Consider the following 19,032-nt stretch of genomic DNA (forward strand, 5'->3'; position numbering starts at 1 on the left):
GCCTGTTTTCTATCAAATTTATATGCTTTTTCATTTTTTGTTGACCTAAACTTAAAATGTACCAAATAAAAGCTTTGCCTGAAAGTCAGTAGGAACAACTTCAGTAAATCATATAAAAGATTTGAAAAAAACAAAACCTCAAAGAGTAGAATTAGAACATTTCTGACTTTAGCGACTCACGGCCGTACAGTAGTATCCAAAAAAATTTCACCGAGATCATCTCATTTTTTTCACAAAGAAAAACGTATGCTCTCTGAATCATTCAAAAGATGCTACAATAACGTGAAAAAATACACATATGGATACTTAATCTTTTCAAATTCAATGAAGTACCTAATGATTCTTTTAAATGAACTTCATGCTCATCTTGCCAGGAAGCTACCGAATATTATTGCAACAGATTGTCAGACAAACCACATCTTGGATGCTCTCGCATGTTAGGAGCAAAAACACAATCATTTGGCAGACATTATTGTGCAATACACAAAGACACAGCAGCTCCAGGCAGACAATATCTGTTAAGTGTTTAAGAGAAAGAGTTTATAGTAATGTCTGAATGTAAGTGTTTTGTGTTGGAGTTTTAAAACCAGTACCTTGCAACCCACTATAATAAATCATCTGTAAAACAACATGGTAACTGGAGTGAACTGAATGAAGAGACCGCAAGGGAGACACAGAGAGAGAGAGAGGAGTGTAGCTGGGGATAATGCTGCCTACTATTTGGAAGCTGACTCACGTTGGAACCTCAGGCGCCAGTGGAGCCTCAGCACTTTGGTTCCAGAAACACAATAGCTGGTAAACACTGACCGGAGTGAGTAGCCATCAAGCTCTAGGGTACGATATGGACAACAGATGTCAGGGTGTGGAAATGGGGCTTCGGCTGGTTTTGGAAGAATGAAGCTATGATACCACAAAACACATTAGCAGCTAGCCACCAAGGCCTGGGATATAAACACTGGCAAAGCCACAGACAGACAGGCAACAGAGAAAGAGAAAGAGGAGTGAGTGCTGCTAAAAGGGATTACCAACATCACCACTGAGGACTGTGGAAACAAATACTGTCACACCAACACACACACACACACACACACACACACACACACACACACACACACACACACACACACACACAAACAACAGTTAAAAAATGCTTTAGGATCTTATACACATGTAACATGAGAACAGAACTGTTTTGATGCTAAATTATTCTCACTACTGATGTACGGTGAAGCACACATCAGAGACCAGCATACAGTGCTGTATCAAACTGTATTTTTAAAGGTCCCATATTGTAGGAAGTGAAATTTCCATGTCTTTTTTTGTTTATAAATCAGGTCTAGGTTCTATATTAATACTGTGCAAGTATCAAAGTGCTCAGCCCACACAGAAATGCGCACAGCCTGTATTCAGAAACTGAGCCTTAAAACAAGCCGTCAGGACTTCTTTAACTTTGTGATGTCACAACTACACAGCTGCTGCCCTTGGATCATTTCAGTGGGTTATTTCATCATTGATTGACCCCTGCCATTTGCATTTGCTGGTGAGATTTCCCATTTACAGTAGCAGGCTACAATCTATTTCCTGAGGTTGGCTTGGCCATGTGCCACTCAGAAAACAGGGGGGTCTGAGCCTCTCTTCTGATTGGCTCACCAGCCTGTTGTTGCTAGAACTCAAAATAGGAGCCTGAGAGAGGAGATGTAAAACTACATTGAGATGATTTTTGGTTCTTAAAACAACAAATATATCTTCTCATGGATATTAACACTTTGAATAAAACACCTTTAAGGCCATTTATGGACCTTTAAGTGATGCTATTCTCGACAGTGGGATTTTCTGGTGTCTGCTAGAATCCCTACACATCCTTAACTACTGTATGGTTCAATGTGGTGTTAACATGAACCTACGGCAAGCCGGAGCTAGAGATAGAGTTAATTACAGCAGAGGCCCATTTAGCTTGTACGCAGACTCTCACTACTTTGTACCAAAGACAGAAAAAGCTGTGGTTCCTCTTTAGTTATACATAGGCAGCATAAATGTACTTAAGTGTCCAGAAGTGTATTTATATGATGTATTACTGTCATACTACCATGTGTAGTTCTGTGGCTTCATTGGTATAGCATTGACACTGACAGGATATCCAATACAAGTAATAAGGTATCATGGTCCTGTATGATTTTTTTTAGATGAAAGATGAAAAGCAGACTGCAATTTTAAATGCTTAGATTTCTGATGCCACTTTCACTGGAACTGTTACTCAGATAAATGAGCATGGGTGTTTGTGGTGGCTCCATGACCATCTGTCACTCCTCCTTCATATTTGCGAGGAGATAGGTGAGGTTCTGATAGCTGGGGCATATGTTGCGCAAACTACCACTTCGTGCACTCAGCACGATCGGCCCCAAACAAGAACTGGCAATCTCAAAATCCCTCAAAAACCTCAGAGGAGGGAGAGGGGAGCCCTGAGAAGATGATTAAAGTGTTGGATGCAGCGTGGCTAACCAACAGTAAGTGGAGCTGCTGACCAAACACAGATGCCTTTCATTCTCCATGGAACAACGAGACTTAAGTAAGCAATAACATCGCCTCTAATCAACCACATTATGATCTCTAGCTATGCATCTGAAACCTGATCGCTGCGGTATAGAAGATGGAGCAAGCCCATTATACCTACGAGCTGCTATGACTGACAGATTGTAATGTTGGGTACCATAATAATATTCCTCTAACATCTGAGAGTGGATTTCCATTGGAACCTCACAACAACTCTTGGAAGTATAAAAGTATGGCACCACATAACAAGATAACTAGCGCTCACTGAGCCTGTGCGCATGCACACAGATGCCACAGTGTGGAAATGGGATCTCAAGCAGCTTTGGACTCACGTTGCAGTGATTTGACACAACACTACTACATCCAGGCACATAACCGCCACTCTCTGGGGAATGTAAAGTACAAACGCCCTGAAGCTGGGAATGGTTTTGGAAAGATCGTGATCTGATACAACAGAACCACATTTAAGCACTAACTAACAAGCTTTAGGATAAAACGGCAAAAGGATAACGGATATAATTGTTCCACATGAGCGACCAAACTAATCTGAGACTGGACTAACACAAGGACCACAAATGCTTGTGGAGTAAAACACAGTCTCTGCCAGCTACTAGACGCTTACCACCAAACCCTGGATGTAACAGCCAGATATTCACAACTGAAAAGCATTTTTTTTTTTACTACTGCATTCCATGTTGTTTTGTTTGGGGGCAGCATTTGATTTTGCTCTGAGCAATCAGTAATGACTTACTTCTTTGTATTTGGCTGCTCTGACGCCATTTTTGGTCACTGAGGCTAAATTTGTCATCACAGTTAGCAGAAGTTAAGCAATCTCGCAGACAACCACAGTAAATTGAAAATGCATGCCGTTTATGCAAAGATGAATGATGAGAACTGAAGGTCCCTCCACTATGTCCAAACTTCCACAGCTTTGGAAGTATCAATAAATCTAATTAATCTTTTTATCAATTATTTAATCTTCACATGATTTCCTTCCTATGCTTGGCTACTTCTTTCGAATACCACTGACCAGGAATCCGGTAGAAGTAAAGTCCTGCGGCGTTACTCTGTGCTGGTATATTGCAGGCCTGACCGCACAGTAGCCACATCAAATCATCAATATTATAGCAGCGGTTTCCTAGTAGTTGTGTATATATATTGTGTGTGTGTGTGTGTGTGTGTGTTTGTGTGTGTTCTGTCACATGGTAATCTAGCTGTGGTCTCAGTGCTAACCACACGTTAGCCATGGAAGCAGCAGCCAGCAGCTGTAAAAAATACTGCTAGTAAAGTTGTTTATGTGGTCAGAACATAGTTTGAGAAAACTGCTAAGGCATCTAAGCAAACAGGGCGTATGGGAAATTCAATTTCCAAAGAATCTTTTTTATGGGTCTCTTTTCTTTCTTGGGAATACTAACTCAAACAAATAATCTATAAGCATTGTTATTATTCTCAAATATAATAAAAACCTGTGAATACTGAGCAGGAAGTATCATTTTCACAAAGGTGGATTTTAGGTGTTTGGAGTCTAAAATGTTATTAACATATTCTTGTTCTTGATAGGATCAACTCAGGCTATTTTAATGTGTTGAGAGACTCGGTTGACGGTATGCTCTTGTTTTCTATTACAATTAACCAGAACACCTACTGCATACAGGTCAGTATGTATCAGTGTGTATGAAGGAAAATGCCATCGTCGTCGTTTCCACAGAGACTGATGAACCTGGTTTATCTTAAAATAATCATGTCCAAAACCTGACCGTAGTAGCTTAACCTTTGAAGGTCTCACACGCAGTTCAATTTATGGTCTGATCACATTATCACCTTTGATGGAAAAATGTAATTATCTCATTATTAAATAACCAGCATTGAATTGGTTATAAAATGAAAAATGTACCTGTTCCTTTAATTATTTAAATTGGCCTCTTCAGGGCTGAATGACAGTTAAGTGAATGGTATTGATACTCTTGATAGCTGATGTTGCTGCTTGATAAATAAAAGTCTTAATGTCATTGTGCCGCCTCTACTGGAAGGGAATGTAAACTGAACAAGGCAAAATGAATCCATGCATCAAGAGAACAGAGACAACAGCCACTGTCCTCATATCAAGATGTCTTTTACTTTTTGCTTTCATAACTCTTTAGACATTTATTACTCCCAGTTTCACTCCACTTGTACTATTATCATAAAATAAAAAACACATCACTCTTACTCTGCCTTCTCCTTCTCATGCCCTTGTGGACCCAATCGCGCGCGCACGCACACACACACACACACACACACTGATTCATGAATGCACAAAATAAACTTTGTTCTTGATAGATACATTTTTTTTATTTGCGTGTGCATGTTTTATGCATGCCTTTATTACCGCATACAACAAACATGCTGTAAGCATTCATGCACACGCACACACAGGCTCACTTCAACATGCATACAAGCATGTTTACTCACATGGATGGTCAGTTTGTGTCAATACAACAATCATTACACAAACACACACACAGCAGAAAATTCCTCCATCTTTCTGTTCGTCCTCTGCTCCATCACATTGTCAATGACTTAATTTCGTCATCCTCTCACACGTTAGACATTTAGCTAACTCTTTTATCCAGACCAACGTATAGCAATAAGGGTTATAACATTACATCACGTCTGTGGTGTTACCAGTTCTGTAAGATCAAGAGGCAGAAACTTAGAATCACGCTACCCATGATCCAACAGTATGGTCTCACCCTATTGCACGGCCTGAACATGATTTACCTTGTATCAAGAGGCAAAATCTCCATACATTGACATATAGTCAAAAGACTTTCTCATGATATTTAGACAATGAGCGTAAAAAAGAAAATTGAACGAAAAAAGAAATTGACTGTCTCCAGTCATTTGATCAAGAACTGAGGCTTTAATGAGTCTTATTGCTCTTAAAAACAAATGAAGATAGATAATTCCAACCTGGAATATTCTCAGATTTTGTACCTGCTCTGAAAGAAATATGTTAATATACATAATTTTACCGTTTTCCTGTCTTTTTTTAGACTATAACAGTCTCTGAGATTCTGATAGGAAGAAAGGCAGGTAAGAAAATAAAAATTCCACAATCAAAAATAAATAAAACATGTAAAGAAAACCAACATGAATGAATCTGAAATCTATAACAGACTGAGGCAAGTCTTCCAAAGACATCAATACAGAGAGAGACAGCATCATACAAAAATGAACATAACTAAAAGACAAAAAGGAATCAATACCAAACAAACCTTTACATGCCCGTCTCCAGAGTACCAGTTTGATGTAACAGTGAGTAATAATACCATTTCTGTGCCAAGGGCAGGCACAAGGTCCCAACATGTGTGTGTTTTAATAGCAACACATTAAAATAGAGCAGCTTTCATTCTCAGTTCAGGACACGTAGGGCTTTCATGACCACGGGGGCTTCAACAAAGAGAGCTGACGCAACGGCCTATCAAGGTTTACGAGCCTCGGATCTGCGCAGGTGACTCCACACTCCTCACAAGTTGACGAGATTATAATGTGGAGCTCAAAGAAGCAGCGCTGCTTTTCTTTACAGGTGACTGTAGAAATGTAACACTGGAGGGAATCTGAGCCAGTTTTAGTGGTGATTCCACTCTCTCAGCTCATACTTCACTTTTCACCTAAAAATATCCACTAGTCAGATGCAATAGTGATTCAAGTTCATGTTTTTTTACATTTGAAAACCACACATTGGTTAAACTTTGGAAAAAATTAAAATTAAGTAGCAAGACAAAGCAAATGGTGTACTTTATTCTTCATGACTGTAAAATGAACAATGAGAAAATACTGTTGCTCTTGCTTTTGCACAAATCCTGATCATAGTTTAAAAAAAGGACAACTTGTTGATATTTGCAAAATTTGGCATTGACTGTTTTGTTTTCAACATCACGAAAAAAGTGGGAGCTATAGCCAAAGTGGCTGTCACCGCAGCCAGTTTCATTAGAGTGGGAGCAGTACAGAAGTTTGTGTGTCCTAATATAAAAACGTTGGAGCTGTTTTCAGCATGTTCGGTACAGTAGCCTGAAATATTGAAATATTCTTCATAGAGAAGCTTTTGAGTTCAGTTTATCTTCTATTTCTGCATTGTAAATATATAATTACTGGTTCTATTGTAATGGTTTGTGGTATTTACAGCAGCTTATTTGTATTTCTAAAATCCTATACAGAGCATCTTGTTTGTTGCTTTTTTAATTCAGTACAAAAAAATTTTCATCATTTCAATCATTTTATTGTCCATAATTAATAAATTGACATAAAACTAAATTAGCAATTGAAACACAACAAAGGAAATAGGGCACTATTTAAAGGCAGAATACTTCATTGTAATATTATCGAAAAACGACTGATTTTTCAGTTGGAACCGCACCCCCCACAGGTTTAAACATGTTAGCTCAGGCACTGTTGGATGTGCCGATGTGTGGCTGGGCTTTGGGTTTTCTATATTTTGTTTGACCATAGCAAAGAGGTCAGGGTTCATGCTGGTTTCCCATCACCTGCCAAAGTAGCATCTAACTCTATGTTTTTGAGCACTGGCTCATGAAAAGTGTTGTCTATATCATGTCAGCTCATCCACAAAGTGGAACTTTTTCTGTGATTTGGAAAACACTCAGTTGTGTGTGAAAGGAAGCCAGGCTCAGCACTCTCTTTCTGTGTACCTGGCAACCGTTCCATTAACTGGGAAAAAAAGGCGCTCAGTGAGTTTGTGTATCGCAATATTTTTCTTCTTGGGTGCATTTGTGTGGGAGAGACTTGAAAAAAAGGCAGAATACCTTTTAGATTTGAGTATGTATACAGTATGAAAGCACAGAATAGTTCAGAAACCAATATCGGAGTAATGGATGGCATTCATGCTCTCTCACATGCACATACAACAGAAAATCTGTATGACCCCATAGACATAGAAATGAAAATGTTTCACACTCAGTCATAAAGTGACAATTGTCAACTTGCAGCTACAGAAAGAAAAAAATACAGCGATGCCTGAAAATACATAATCAGTAAATTTTGCACCCTACTCAGTATGTGGTGAGTGGTGGTATCTCAAACATATGCTGCCGCACACTTACCTTAGTGATCTTCGGGTGGGTGCAGCGGCTGTTTCCAGAGGTGGCATGCATCCACCCTCCACCTTCAGCCAGCTGCAGTGGGAGGTGGGAATTTCCTCCACCGGTACACTCCTGCCTGAGGGAGCACTTCTTGTCCTGGACGCACCAGCCACATTCAAACCTGGGGTCAGCCTTCAGGCACATACCACAACTGTCCCGCAACGCTCTGCACTTGTACAGGTGAGCTGGTTGGGAGACAGAAAGAGTGGGAGAGAGACACATATAACTTAATTGAAGTTGATGAAGTAATACAAACGTCATTCAGTCACTGGGCAGCTTTGGAGAATGAAAGTCTCAATGGTCGATGGGGATGAACAACAGTTTTCCACAGAGCATGTTGTCTAAATATGACAAGTGTTATTGTTCACTGTGGTCAATGCACAAATGAACACAAATGGCATTAACATTCATTTATGTATGTTAAAGGATTAGCATGCTAGCTAACCAGGCTAATAAGAGTGTACAAGGTAATTCGAATTCTGATCCAGGCTAGCTAACTGGCAAGCTAACCCAGCTAATTTAGCATGACTAGATTTAGTTAGAGACAGTGTTTTAGATTAGGTCACACCACTATTTCATTTAGTTTCTTTTACCATTATCCAATGTTTGTAATGTTACAGCTTTTCAAACAGAGTACCTCGCGTGATATTTAGCATACAGGCAAATCTCCTCATTTAACTCCATGGAAGAAAACGCATATGTGTATTTATCAAAGTGTCAAATAATTGCTTTAAATTTTACTTTCAAGTACAGTTCTACACATTTCTTCATCTTTCTGCACTAATACCTTTGAGGAAAAGAGGTTTTTGTTGATTTTCTACAGCTGGCTAAATACATGTTCATATAGCAATTAGCTTGGTGTAGCCTAATTCAAATGCATGAACTATAGTAACTTTATGTTGGGAAATTTACTTTATGTATTGGAGTGGGAATTCTTATTTTTGATGAACATTAAGTTCTGTAAGTTGTTGAAGTCTTGAAAAAAAAAAAAAAAAAAAAAAAGCAACGGTGGCAAGAAAAAAGTAATCAGGTGTTTATGTGTCTGTGAGCTTCAGAGAGAGCAAAGGACCGGCATAAATGAATGTTAATCACCCACATAACACCTAAAACCTTGAGTAGGTGATTATTACCACTCTGAGGCTGTGACGATGAGAGAACTGTTTCCACAGATAAATAGAGAAAAAAAAATTAAAAAACATGAACAAGAGACCTAGAGGGATATTACAGAAATTAATTCAACACCTAATGTCTTCTAACGCCAACAGGGGAATTGATAATTTGTTGTGTATAAAACCATTCCCTCAACTCTGCAGAGTGGAAAAAGTCATTAAAAGTAAAAAAATTATAAATAAATAAATAGATAAATAAATAATTAAAACCTCAAACACCTGAGAAGTTAGAGGGGAGGGAGATGAAAGAAAACAGGGAAGAGGGGGAGGATAAATTTTAGCTCTGCTTGTTAACAAAACAGCAACAAGAATTGTTATGAATTTAAAGATGGTGAGGCCCCGCGAGGCTGAGAGAATCAGAGGAAACAGATAGAGCCAGAAAAAGCGAGAGGTTGAGAGGAAATGAAGGAGAGAGGTGAAAAAGGGACCTTAAACAACAGAGAATGAGAAAAACAAACAGGAGGAGGGGAGGTCACATGCAAACAAGACAAGAAAATGTACCGGTAAATGGATAAGATCTTTTGATTTTTGTTTGTTACCATTTATCATCTGCTAATCTCTATCATAATTATCTCTGTTGATACTGATATTGCCAAAACCTGCAGGCAGGTTTGTTTGCTGTCACACCAGTTAAACAGATTTGAAATGAAGTAAAGTGGAAAAACATAGGGAGGGGGTTTAAAAAAAAAAAAAAAAACAGAGCAACAGAGCATGCAAGAATCTCCTCCCTTCACCTCCTTCTCGGCAGACATACGGCGGCCGGACTTCAAAGCGAGCGTCTTTTGGATCCATCTGCCCGCCTCGGCCCTTCGCTCGCCCTAATCTGATTAGCCACGGCTCAGCTTAAAAGTAGCGCGACACTAATTAATCTGAACCAAATGAATGATTTAATTAACATTAACATCTCCACTTTACACCGGGGCAAAACCGGGTCAGCTGCGAGCAGCTCTGCCTCAGACGGATAATACAGCTCCAATTCAGAAAGAAAAAGACGGGGACGGTGCAGGGAGGGGATTAATAAAGGATGGAGAGAAAAAGGAGGAGAAAAGGAGAAGGTCTTTATGAGATTTGTATGAGTGAGGATGGTTTTATAATGCATGTTTTTAACGAGTCTTAGACCTTCAACACTAAGCATTGCATTGAACTCGTATAATCCTAATGGGTATTCTGTGAGGCTTTAGAACAAAATAACCATAATATATCTATTGGGGTGTGATAAGGTTGTTGATTCATTCTTATTACTAATCCATAACCTAGCCAGCTGTTTCAGAAGTCTGTCTTCGGTTTCTTTTGAGAAACCCTCCATTGGCCTGGGATGCTTCCTGCATAAATTCCTTGCCACCTAGAAAGCCGAGAAGCAAGTACTGCTCACTCATAGTCATAACATACTTGTCAAGTTCACACACACACACACACACACACGGTACCACACACACCACACAGCGTACACAACACACACGCGTACACACAACACACGCGTACACGTACACACACACACACACACCACACACCACTCACACACACACACGCGTACACACACACACACACACACACACACACACACACACACACACACACACACACACACCACACACACCACACACACACACAACACACACACACACACACACACACACACACACACACAACACAACACACACACGCGACACGACACACACACACTACCTCTAAGTTCATTGGATTTCACACTCCAAAACTCTCAGAGCTCCACACCATCCTGTCACATGCAAAGCGCTCACTGTGGCACACATCCCTGGGGCCTGTTGCAGGAGCTATCAGGATAACTTTGCTGTATAAAACCTCATATTGGAAAGATGGATGTCAAAAGCGCTGTGATGAGTTTTATTCAAAGTCATCCAGATAACCCCATATAACCTGTATAAAAAAAAAAAAGAAAGTACAGTCGCGTCACAGCACGCAAGAGCGCCCCCACAATTCCTCACAGCTCACTGTTTTCAGCAACACTTCATTTTCAAAATATCAACAGGGAGCTGTGAGGAAATTTGTGGATTTTGAGGTGCCACAACAATAGCCAGGAGAGTGTTTTCAAACAGTAGGAGGTTTATTCCCTCGGCTGTATTTCAGTCCCATTTCCTGTCTTAACATATTCACTTTTAACTAGATATTGTTGAATATTTTTTATGTATATTGAAATGTCAGATACCGACAAGTGAAATATTGTTTACTAAATTTAGTTTATTGTTAAATGACAGCAATGAGAGACAGAAAAGGTTAAGCAAAAATGTATTTTACGCCTGTTGTAGCAGAACAGTATCTCTATCCTGATTGCTGGTTGAGCTCTAATCTATAATATGTCATGTTTATGAAAAAAGGTAAAGCTCGGGTCAGTCATTGCTTCACTTCGACTCAAAGAAGGTGAAGAAGAAGGTATAGTAGGTCACTTTCACACATGTGGTGTTTGGTCCTGACCAAAGACAAAGAGTAAGGGTGTTTACTAAGCACTAAGTCACAAATAACACTGCGATTCCATAAGTAGCCAACATGCTCACAATGACAATGCTAACATGCTGATGACTAGCCGGTGTAATGTTTACCACATTCATCATCTTTGCTAAGTGTGTTAGCATGCTAATAGTAGAACTAAAGACAGAGTACAGCTCAAAGAAACCAGCACAAACCAAAGTACTGGACAAATTTTGGTGGCGCTAGATGAAAAGTCAGAGACTCGCCAATAGCAGCCATTTGTCTGGGGAACATGAAAACTTCTACGGCAAGCCATCCGATATTTGTTCAGATATTTTAGTCTGAGCTGATGTGGTGGGATGAATGACATACTGCTAGCATGGCTAAGAATTACACGTTGTTAGCATGTAGGTTTTGTGTTCTCAGGAAAGGAGCAATTATGAAGTTATATGGACTGACGGGTAACTCCTCTATTGCACAGTTTGAGCGACTGACATCCTGCATCATCAGCACTGCATAGTCTAGTTGAAGCAACCGCTCAGTTGGTCCAGTTACTTCAAACAAACTGCTCCTGAGTTTACCTGGAAGAGACTCAATGCAATTTCTGCACGCTTCTTTGAACTTCGTGTTTGACAGTGTTCAGACTGGCATGAGTGAAGCAAACCGAATGGGCAAAATGTGCCCAACTGTTAGTTATTTTACCTCATTTTACCAATAAACAGAACAGTACAAACCTAACAGTATTTTATAACTATATACAACTTACTATGATGAAACATTATATCTTAAAATATTCTATAAATGCTGATACTCCTGAATAAAGTATTTGCTGTATTTAGACCTGTGTTGCTCAGCTGAATACTTATCTGATTAGGAAGAGTCATCAAATCTATAGTTCAACAATATAGAATAGGATCCATCTACTTGATTGAATAGAAATGGGATTATTTATTTTGTTGTGACAGCCACAATACTTCTCAGCACATGTTAAACACTGGATGTTTAATCCCCCGGAGAGAATCTCACAGCACAGACCCGCAGAAAAGCTTAAAGGAGCACATTTTAAACAAAATTACACTGGCAGAAGAATTAGGTCATGACCGATAAGCAACTAATTTCCAAGCAATCTGCAAAATGAACTGCATGTCTGACATTTATCAAAATGAGGTCAGATACAACACAAAGGATGTAAGATTAAAATGTGCATGTGTGTCTTTTTAAGACTGAAATGAATGGTGAATGAAATAGAAAAAAAACACAGAGGAGAATAGAGTAGGGAGGGTTAGTTAATCTGACTCTAGACATGCAAATTCAGAGCAAAAGACTTTATGACACACTTGAGAGCAAGACTTATATTATCTTGTGTAATGGGACGTCTAAAATCATTAGCCTCCACCACCCAATATATTACACTTGATAAAGAATTTAGAATTGGTAATTGTTTTCCACTTCATGCACAAATAGCGATTAAAAATAATAAATGCCATCCCTCCATGTCGCTCTCTGTTTTTCTTTATCATTCCCTTTACTCTCATCTACCCCCCGCCATTACATGGTGCATTTATCAACCTGTCATCCACCCATCTTTCTTCCTCTTCATCTTTTCTTCTGCCTATCGCTTTCTCCATTTGTTTATCTTCCTCTCTAACATCCATCCCTATTAATTTCTGTGTTGGATGTTTTGTTTGTTATCATTGCCATCCATCAATCACTCCCTCTGCCCCTCTTTTATCCCTGAGACGAGAACAGTGTTTTTTCCAAACTAATGGTACACTTTCACCTTTCTCCCTGATGGCTGTCAAAAATAAAATTACAGATTTCTTATGAAGGGGAAACACTGCACACGGCATTGTTGCTTCACAGAAAATCATTACCGACAGATAAACAAGCAGGGGCGGCTCAAATTTTCTTTTTTTTTTTTTTTTTGGCCAAGCAACAAAGAAAATGTTCTACCTTGAATGTTGAACGGGTTGTCAATGACAAAGTTTCCATTCCACACCACGGAGAGGTCGACTGGCAGGTCACTGATGTCACCACCCTCGTAGTCGTACTGAGAGAGACACAGAAACAGAGAGAGGGCAAGAGAAACGTGTAAGAAAATGGTTGATTTATAATGGATTCAATGCAAATTGGGAATTGTATGAGATATTGTTTCATTTGCATAGTGATTCGCCCCGGCTTGTTCATTGCAGACAGTGATACAGTCCGAGCATGAACACATGCATAAATCCATATTCACCAAAACAGACATATTTCATAAATACACACAGAGAAATAACAGATGGGTTACAGTTGAACGGCATGGCTGAATGAGACGGAGCCTGAAGAATGGGGGGGGGCGGGGGGGCAGGATGGAGGGAGAAAGGACGGGACAGGTGACAAGAGGAAAATGGGGGGGAAAGATGAGGAGAAGAGAAGAAGAAGATGGAGGGGAGGAGGAAGAGGAACAGGGGGTGGTCAGGAGCGGTGAAAGCAGACAGGAATCGGACACCGGTGGACGTGCGAGAGGACCTTATTCATTTACACATGAGCTAAGTGGTGGGATGAGGGTAAGGGAGAGATAAGATACGGGGCAGTGTAAAGTGAAATTGGCATTTCCAATTTGCTCTCTGACACACTGGATTTGGAAGACATGGATCGACCGGCTCATATGGGCAACGGGGCCTGAGACAGACACACACACACACACACACACACACACACACACACACACTTAGAATCAAAACTTTTCTCTTCACTCTCTACCTCCAATCCAGTTCCATGACTAAAATACCAAACATATGAGGGAAGGAATATGATACTCATATAGGCTATGATGTGTTTGACACGGACTCGAATGAAATTAGTAAGGCTGGTGCTAATAGATTAAATGGATCATGACATGCATGGGTCGTCTGTATACCGGCAAAGTATATAAGCTACTGAAATACGTGTAAAAACATGGCGTTATTTCAGATCAGTGATGGTTTCAGGTCAGCTTAGGGCCTCGAAAACACGGCAATGAAATAAAAAGACAATAGAGGAAAAAGAAGATCATAAACAAGAGGACAAAGAAAGAAAGGGAGACTTTGTAAACAGCCACATAAGAAGAAAGGATGTGGGAAGTCTGGATCTCTACTGAGACAGTGAGAAGCTAAGGGAAGCACGGCCCAGCGAAACCACAGGATTCTGGGAGGTCAGCAGCTCCAGAGGAGAGGGATTCAACCAAAACACTCTTTCGCCACAAAGGAAATGCTGATTGGTCTTATTCCCTTCCCACTAGTTCAGTGTGACTCCAATCCATCACGCATAAGGTAGGCTGTTGACTTTATTAGCATCACTATTACATCCCACTGGCTAAAGACCTGTGTATGGCAGCTAGTATCCCCGGTGAAACCACAGGACCCACACACACACATGTGCCCACATACCACTCCTCTTCTCTCCGCGGCGAGGCCCCTATTAAACTTTAAGGGTTTTGACTTGTTTGCCATCACCAAAACACTGGGTGAGCTTGTTCTCTTGTCACTCCCTGCCCACCCCGCTGCCCGCCACATCATGCTTTATTCATACCGTCACATGGTTTAAAACGCCGACACAAACCACAGTGTGACACCGCGACACCGTGCCACCAGTCACACCAAGCATCACCCGCTGTCTAACCCCGCTTCCTGGGGCACGCTTGGGAGTAAAAGATGATTTGTCAGCTGATGCAATACTGAAGGAAATTCAGGAAAAGGAGAAGAGGCAGCAGAGGCACGAGCCTACAGCCGCGCTAGCAGCTCTGTGAGGCTATACTTTACCACAGCTGTGCTTTGAGCTATGTGCTAATGTCAGCAAGCACAATTACAATGCTAACATGCTGATGTTTAATCATGAATGTGCACCATCTTAGTTTAGCGTGTTAGCATGCTAATATTTGCTAAAGTAGCACAAAGCACAAAGGGCAGCCCAGGCTGGTTGGAATGTCATTACTTTTGTAGATTCCCTGTCTCAAACCAAAGTATTGGACATTGTGAAATTATCAACCTGATGATGGCGCTAGATAAATAAGTCAGGGGATCACCAGTGGTATTACAAGTCATCCTGAGGGCTGCCAGATTACATGGCAATCCAACCTATGGATCTTGAAGATATTTCACTTGAAATGTCAACCTCATGATGCTGCTGAAGGAAACGTCGGGGATAATCAAAGTCAGGAAGATTCATTCTCTGGGGAACCATTATGTCAGTAAAATTTAACAATATTAATTTTTAATTTATCACACTGGTCCTGTCAGTCACCAGTTATTACTCGACTCTGACCTCTGACAAATTAGTTTCTTCAGAGATTTAGCAGTGCAAGACGGCAGCTGGTTTTAGATTCAGGCATTTTGCATTACTGTAGGATTCCATTTTCAAGAACAACAATGTGGTGATCTTTAAGCCGCTGTGTAGTAGTTCATCTTCTCAATGGAAGTAAGTAAGTTTTTTGAGTAGACAGGAGTCTAAATGAGACAGAAATGTATAAAGTTTTATTCCAAAATGAACAGTCATCTTTTGAAAATGAAAGACAATGTGATAATAACGGTGGCATGAAATTATATCTAATGATACTCCTACAGCCATTATGTCTACTTCAACCTTACTTTACAAAATGGCAACATTTTTAAGGATGAGTGTTTTGGAGATTGAGTGCAGTGTTGTAGTCCAGGACTCGGACTCAGGAGTCTGACACAAGTCCTTATTTTCATGACAGACTCGGACTCACGCGATGACCGCATTCAGAGGACTCTCTTTTGTTAGTTATGAATCTGTTGGCTATTGTGTCACACAGTAATTAAAATCTCAGCGGTGTCATTTGTGTTTGATGCAAACCTTTTTATCTGTAAGTCAGCTCTTTGACTGCGCCAGAGTGAAGCTGACTCGGGAGTCAGGTAACGGGGACTAGACTCTCACTCGATGGATTGATGACTGTCATAGACTAAAATGCTTTGGGGATCTCTTTAACCTTTGGGACAAGAGGTTAAGCTAAGGGAGCAGGGTTAGGATTCGCACAGCATCATATTCACTGGAAGGTGTTTATCACAGAAGCCTACAAGCTGCTGAAATATAGTAAATACTGAAAACCTTCTATTTTGTTTCAAGACTTTAACTGCAGCAGGAAAACAAAAGGTATCTATGTCCCTCCTGGAGAATGTTTTCACTTGTTTGACAGTTTTCAGTTGTTTTCAAATATTTGTCACCATACAATTTTATCCAGTGTGTATAAAGGCGTAAATGATGTGTCCATGTTAGTGACAGCGAATGTGATTTGTCTGTACTTGTGCTACTTCTGGAGCCTCAGAAGAAGAGACGGAGCAGCGTGGCTCAACCAATATATTGATAAATGTACTGGAATCAAACTGTAGCTAATAACCTCCTCAGATAAAGTCAAATGCTTGACCAATAAAAAAGCCATTTGAGAAATCCATTCCAGCTTCACCTCATTCTTGCTTTGACTCACAGGCTGAACCAACTGAATGCTTTACCTAAATTCATCTTTCTCTAGAAAAAACATAAACAGTCTCTCATGGCTTAATGAGGAACTGTAGCTGTCTTTTGTTTGTATGATTTATTATCCATGCTTGTGTTTTCCCACATTTCCTGCGTTTAATTATGTTTTTGTCTCTCAGCCATCCCACTCTGGGTTACCTCTTTGGCCTCCATGTAGGATTTCTTCCATACTAGGCATTCCTCTGGTCTACTGGAGATTACATGTTTGCCTGCAGCTTATTGGAACAACCGATTATAGCAGTGCGCATACATACAGTATGGCTTCCTCCTCAAGGAAACTATAACTTCTGTTTGAAATGCTCACATATTTCACTTACCGATTGAACAGCTGTTGACTATCAGAATGTCGATAACTCTTGGTATAGCTTTGATCTCAAAGTGGCGGCACAAGTGCTGTTAAAAACTCTTTATTGGAGGAGCCCCGTAGGTAAAAGTTGCTCTCTCTCTCCCTACTGAGAGGCCCCTCTGCTGGCCTGCTGTCCTGACTTCCCTCCCCTGAGCGTCCGGAGCTGCTGGAGATGAGTAATCAGACTCATTACTGAAGCCTCTGGCCAGCTCCTCCATGTCACTGCATGTAATTAATCTACCTGAGCCAACTCATAGTGTAGGCCCCTCTAGGGAGGGGAGGGGAGGGGAGGGGAGGGGAGGAGAGGATAGGAGAGAGAGCGAAAGAAAAGAAGGAAGAAGGAGAGGATAAGGAGAGGAGAGGGGAGGAGAAAAAGAAGAGGATGCAGTGGTGCAAAGTTGGGTGGATAAAAGTGGAGGACAGCTAAAGAGGAGATAAGGGGAAAGTGAGAGTAGTGGAATTAGGAAAGGACGAGGGGAGATTAGGACAGCAACAGAGGGCAAAGTGGAAAACGAGGAGCGGCAATGAGAAGCGGTAAAGAATGACAAGAGGAAAAGAAGTAGAGGAAGGACAGAAAGAGGGAGAGAAGAGCAAATGGGACAAAAAAAAAGAGTAGAGGAGAGTAGGAGAGTTTAAACAAGGAGGAGATAAAGGAGAGGAGAGTATAGAGAGAAGGAGGAGGGGCATTAAGAGGGGACAAGGGAGGGAGGGGAGGTGACAAGAGGAGAAAAAAAGGAGAGGGAGGGGAGGAGGTGTAAAAAGTACAAGGTGAGCACAAAGCCGTCCCTGGCCTCATTACAGTAACACACCAGCCTGGCTCGGGTTCATTCGTTATCTGCTCCTGCACTCGTTTATTCTCTCGCTACATGAATCGTCTCCATGGATTGCATGTCTCCATGGACTGTATGAATAGATATGCTACTGTGTGTGTGTGTGTGTGTGTGTGTGTGTGTGTGTGTGTGTGGTGTGTTGTGTGGTGGCATACACATGGTGAAGTTGAGTGAACTGAAACTGCCAAGTTTACCAACACAGAGCAGCTGGCTGCTGGGTGGTGGGGGTGGGGTGGGGTGTGGTTGGTGGTGATGGTGGTGGTGGTGGGGGGGGGTGTAGGTGTGTGCATATGCGTGCGCGTCCATGTGCAGGTCACCCTCATGTAATTAGTCATGTTGAAGGATACATTGAAGGATATCGTGTGTTAAAAATACACGGCTATAACACACACTTACACACACAAGCCCCCCCCCATATCAATTCAATGGGGCTTTCAGTTGAGCTTCTTTTGTTTGTGCACTAAAGCAGATACTGTACAGCCACAAATGGATGAATACAATTTTTTTTTTTTAAAATGCAAATAATAATTCTTCACACTTCACCTGACACTTTCATTTCTGCACTAAGTATGTGTCGTTTTTGGCTGTAATTTATTCATTAGTAATTCCCTGTAATAAGCACACAGAGGAAAATGTGCAACTAATTAGCACAAATGTGTTTTGTAAGAAACATAAAGCTTTCCTGATCCATTTTTAATAACATAAAGACCAAACGTTTATATTGGAACTATCTGCAAGCTGCCAACAGATTTCATTTACTTACCCTGACAGCGGTGGAAGAAGCACTCAGATCTTTTATGTAAATAAAAGTATCAGTGAGACAATATACTGTAAAATCAATGTTCAATCCTGCTCCTACTGTCAGCAAAAGATATGTAAAATATCAAAAGTAAAGGGGTTAACCCTAACCCTTTGAAAGGTCATGAGATGAATCTAAGGGAAGAAAAAGCCACAAAAACAATTAATACACATTTGTATTCAATTATTTTCAAGACTTTTCTCTAATCGTTGCTGTCTTATATAAATAATGGACAGTTTTA

The 19,032-nt window shown here is 40.6% G+C and overlaps 1 protein-coding gene across 1 annotated transcript in view; it reads right to left on the reverse strand.

Moving 5' to 3' along the window:
• LOC111230678 (plexin-A1-like) overlaps positions 1 to 19,032 on the reverse strand; it is a 224,213-nt gene that overhangs the window by 69,137 nt on the left and 136,044 nt on the right. Inside the window, exons 12-13 of the mRNA XM_022757485.1 lie at positions 13,256 to 13,352; positions 7,650 to 7,873 (exon numbers count right to left, since the gene is read on the reverse strand). Of these exons, the coding sequence (XP_022613206.1) occupies positions 7,650 to 7,873; positions 13,256 to 13,352 (321 nt within the window). The remainder of the gene's footprint in view (positions 1 to 7,649; positions 7,874 to 13,255; positions 13,353 to 19,032) is intronic.

Source organism: Seriola dumerili, unplaced genomic scaffold (genome assembly GCF_002260705.1).
Source record: "Seriola dumerili isolate Sdu_G_001 unplaced genomic scaffold, Sdu_1.0 BDQW01000278.1, whole genome shotgun sequence".
Taxonomy (NCBI): Eukaryota; Metazoa; Chordata; class Actinopteri; order Carangiformes; family Carangidae; genus Seriola; species Seriola dumerili.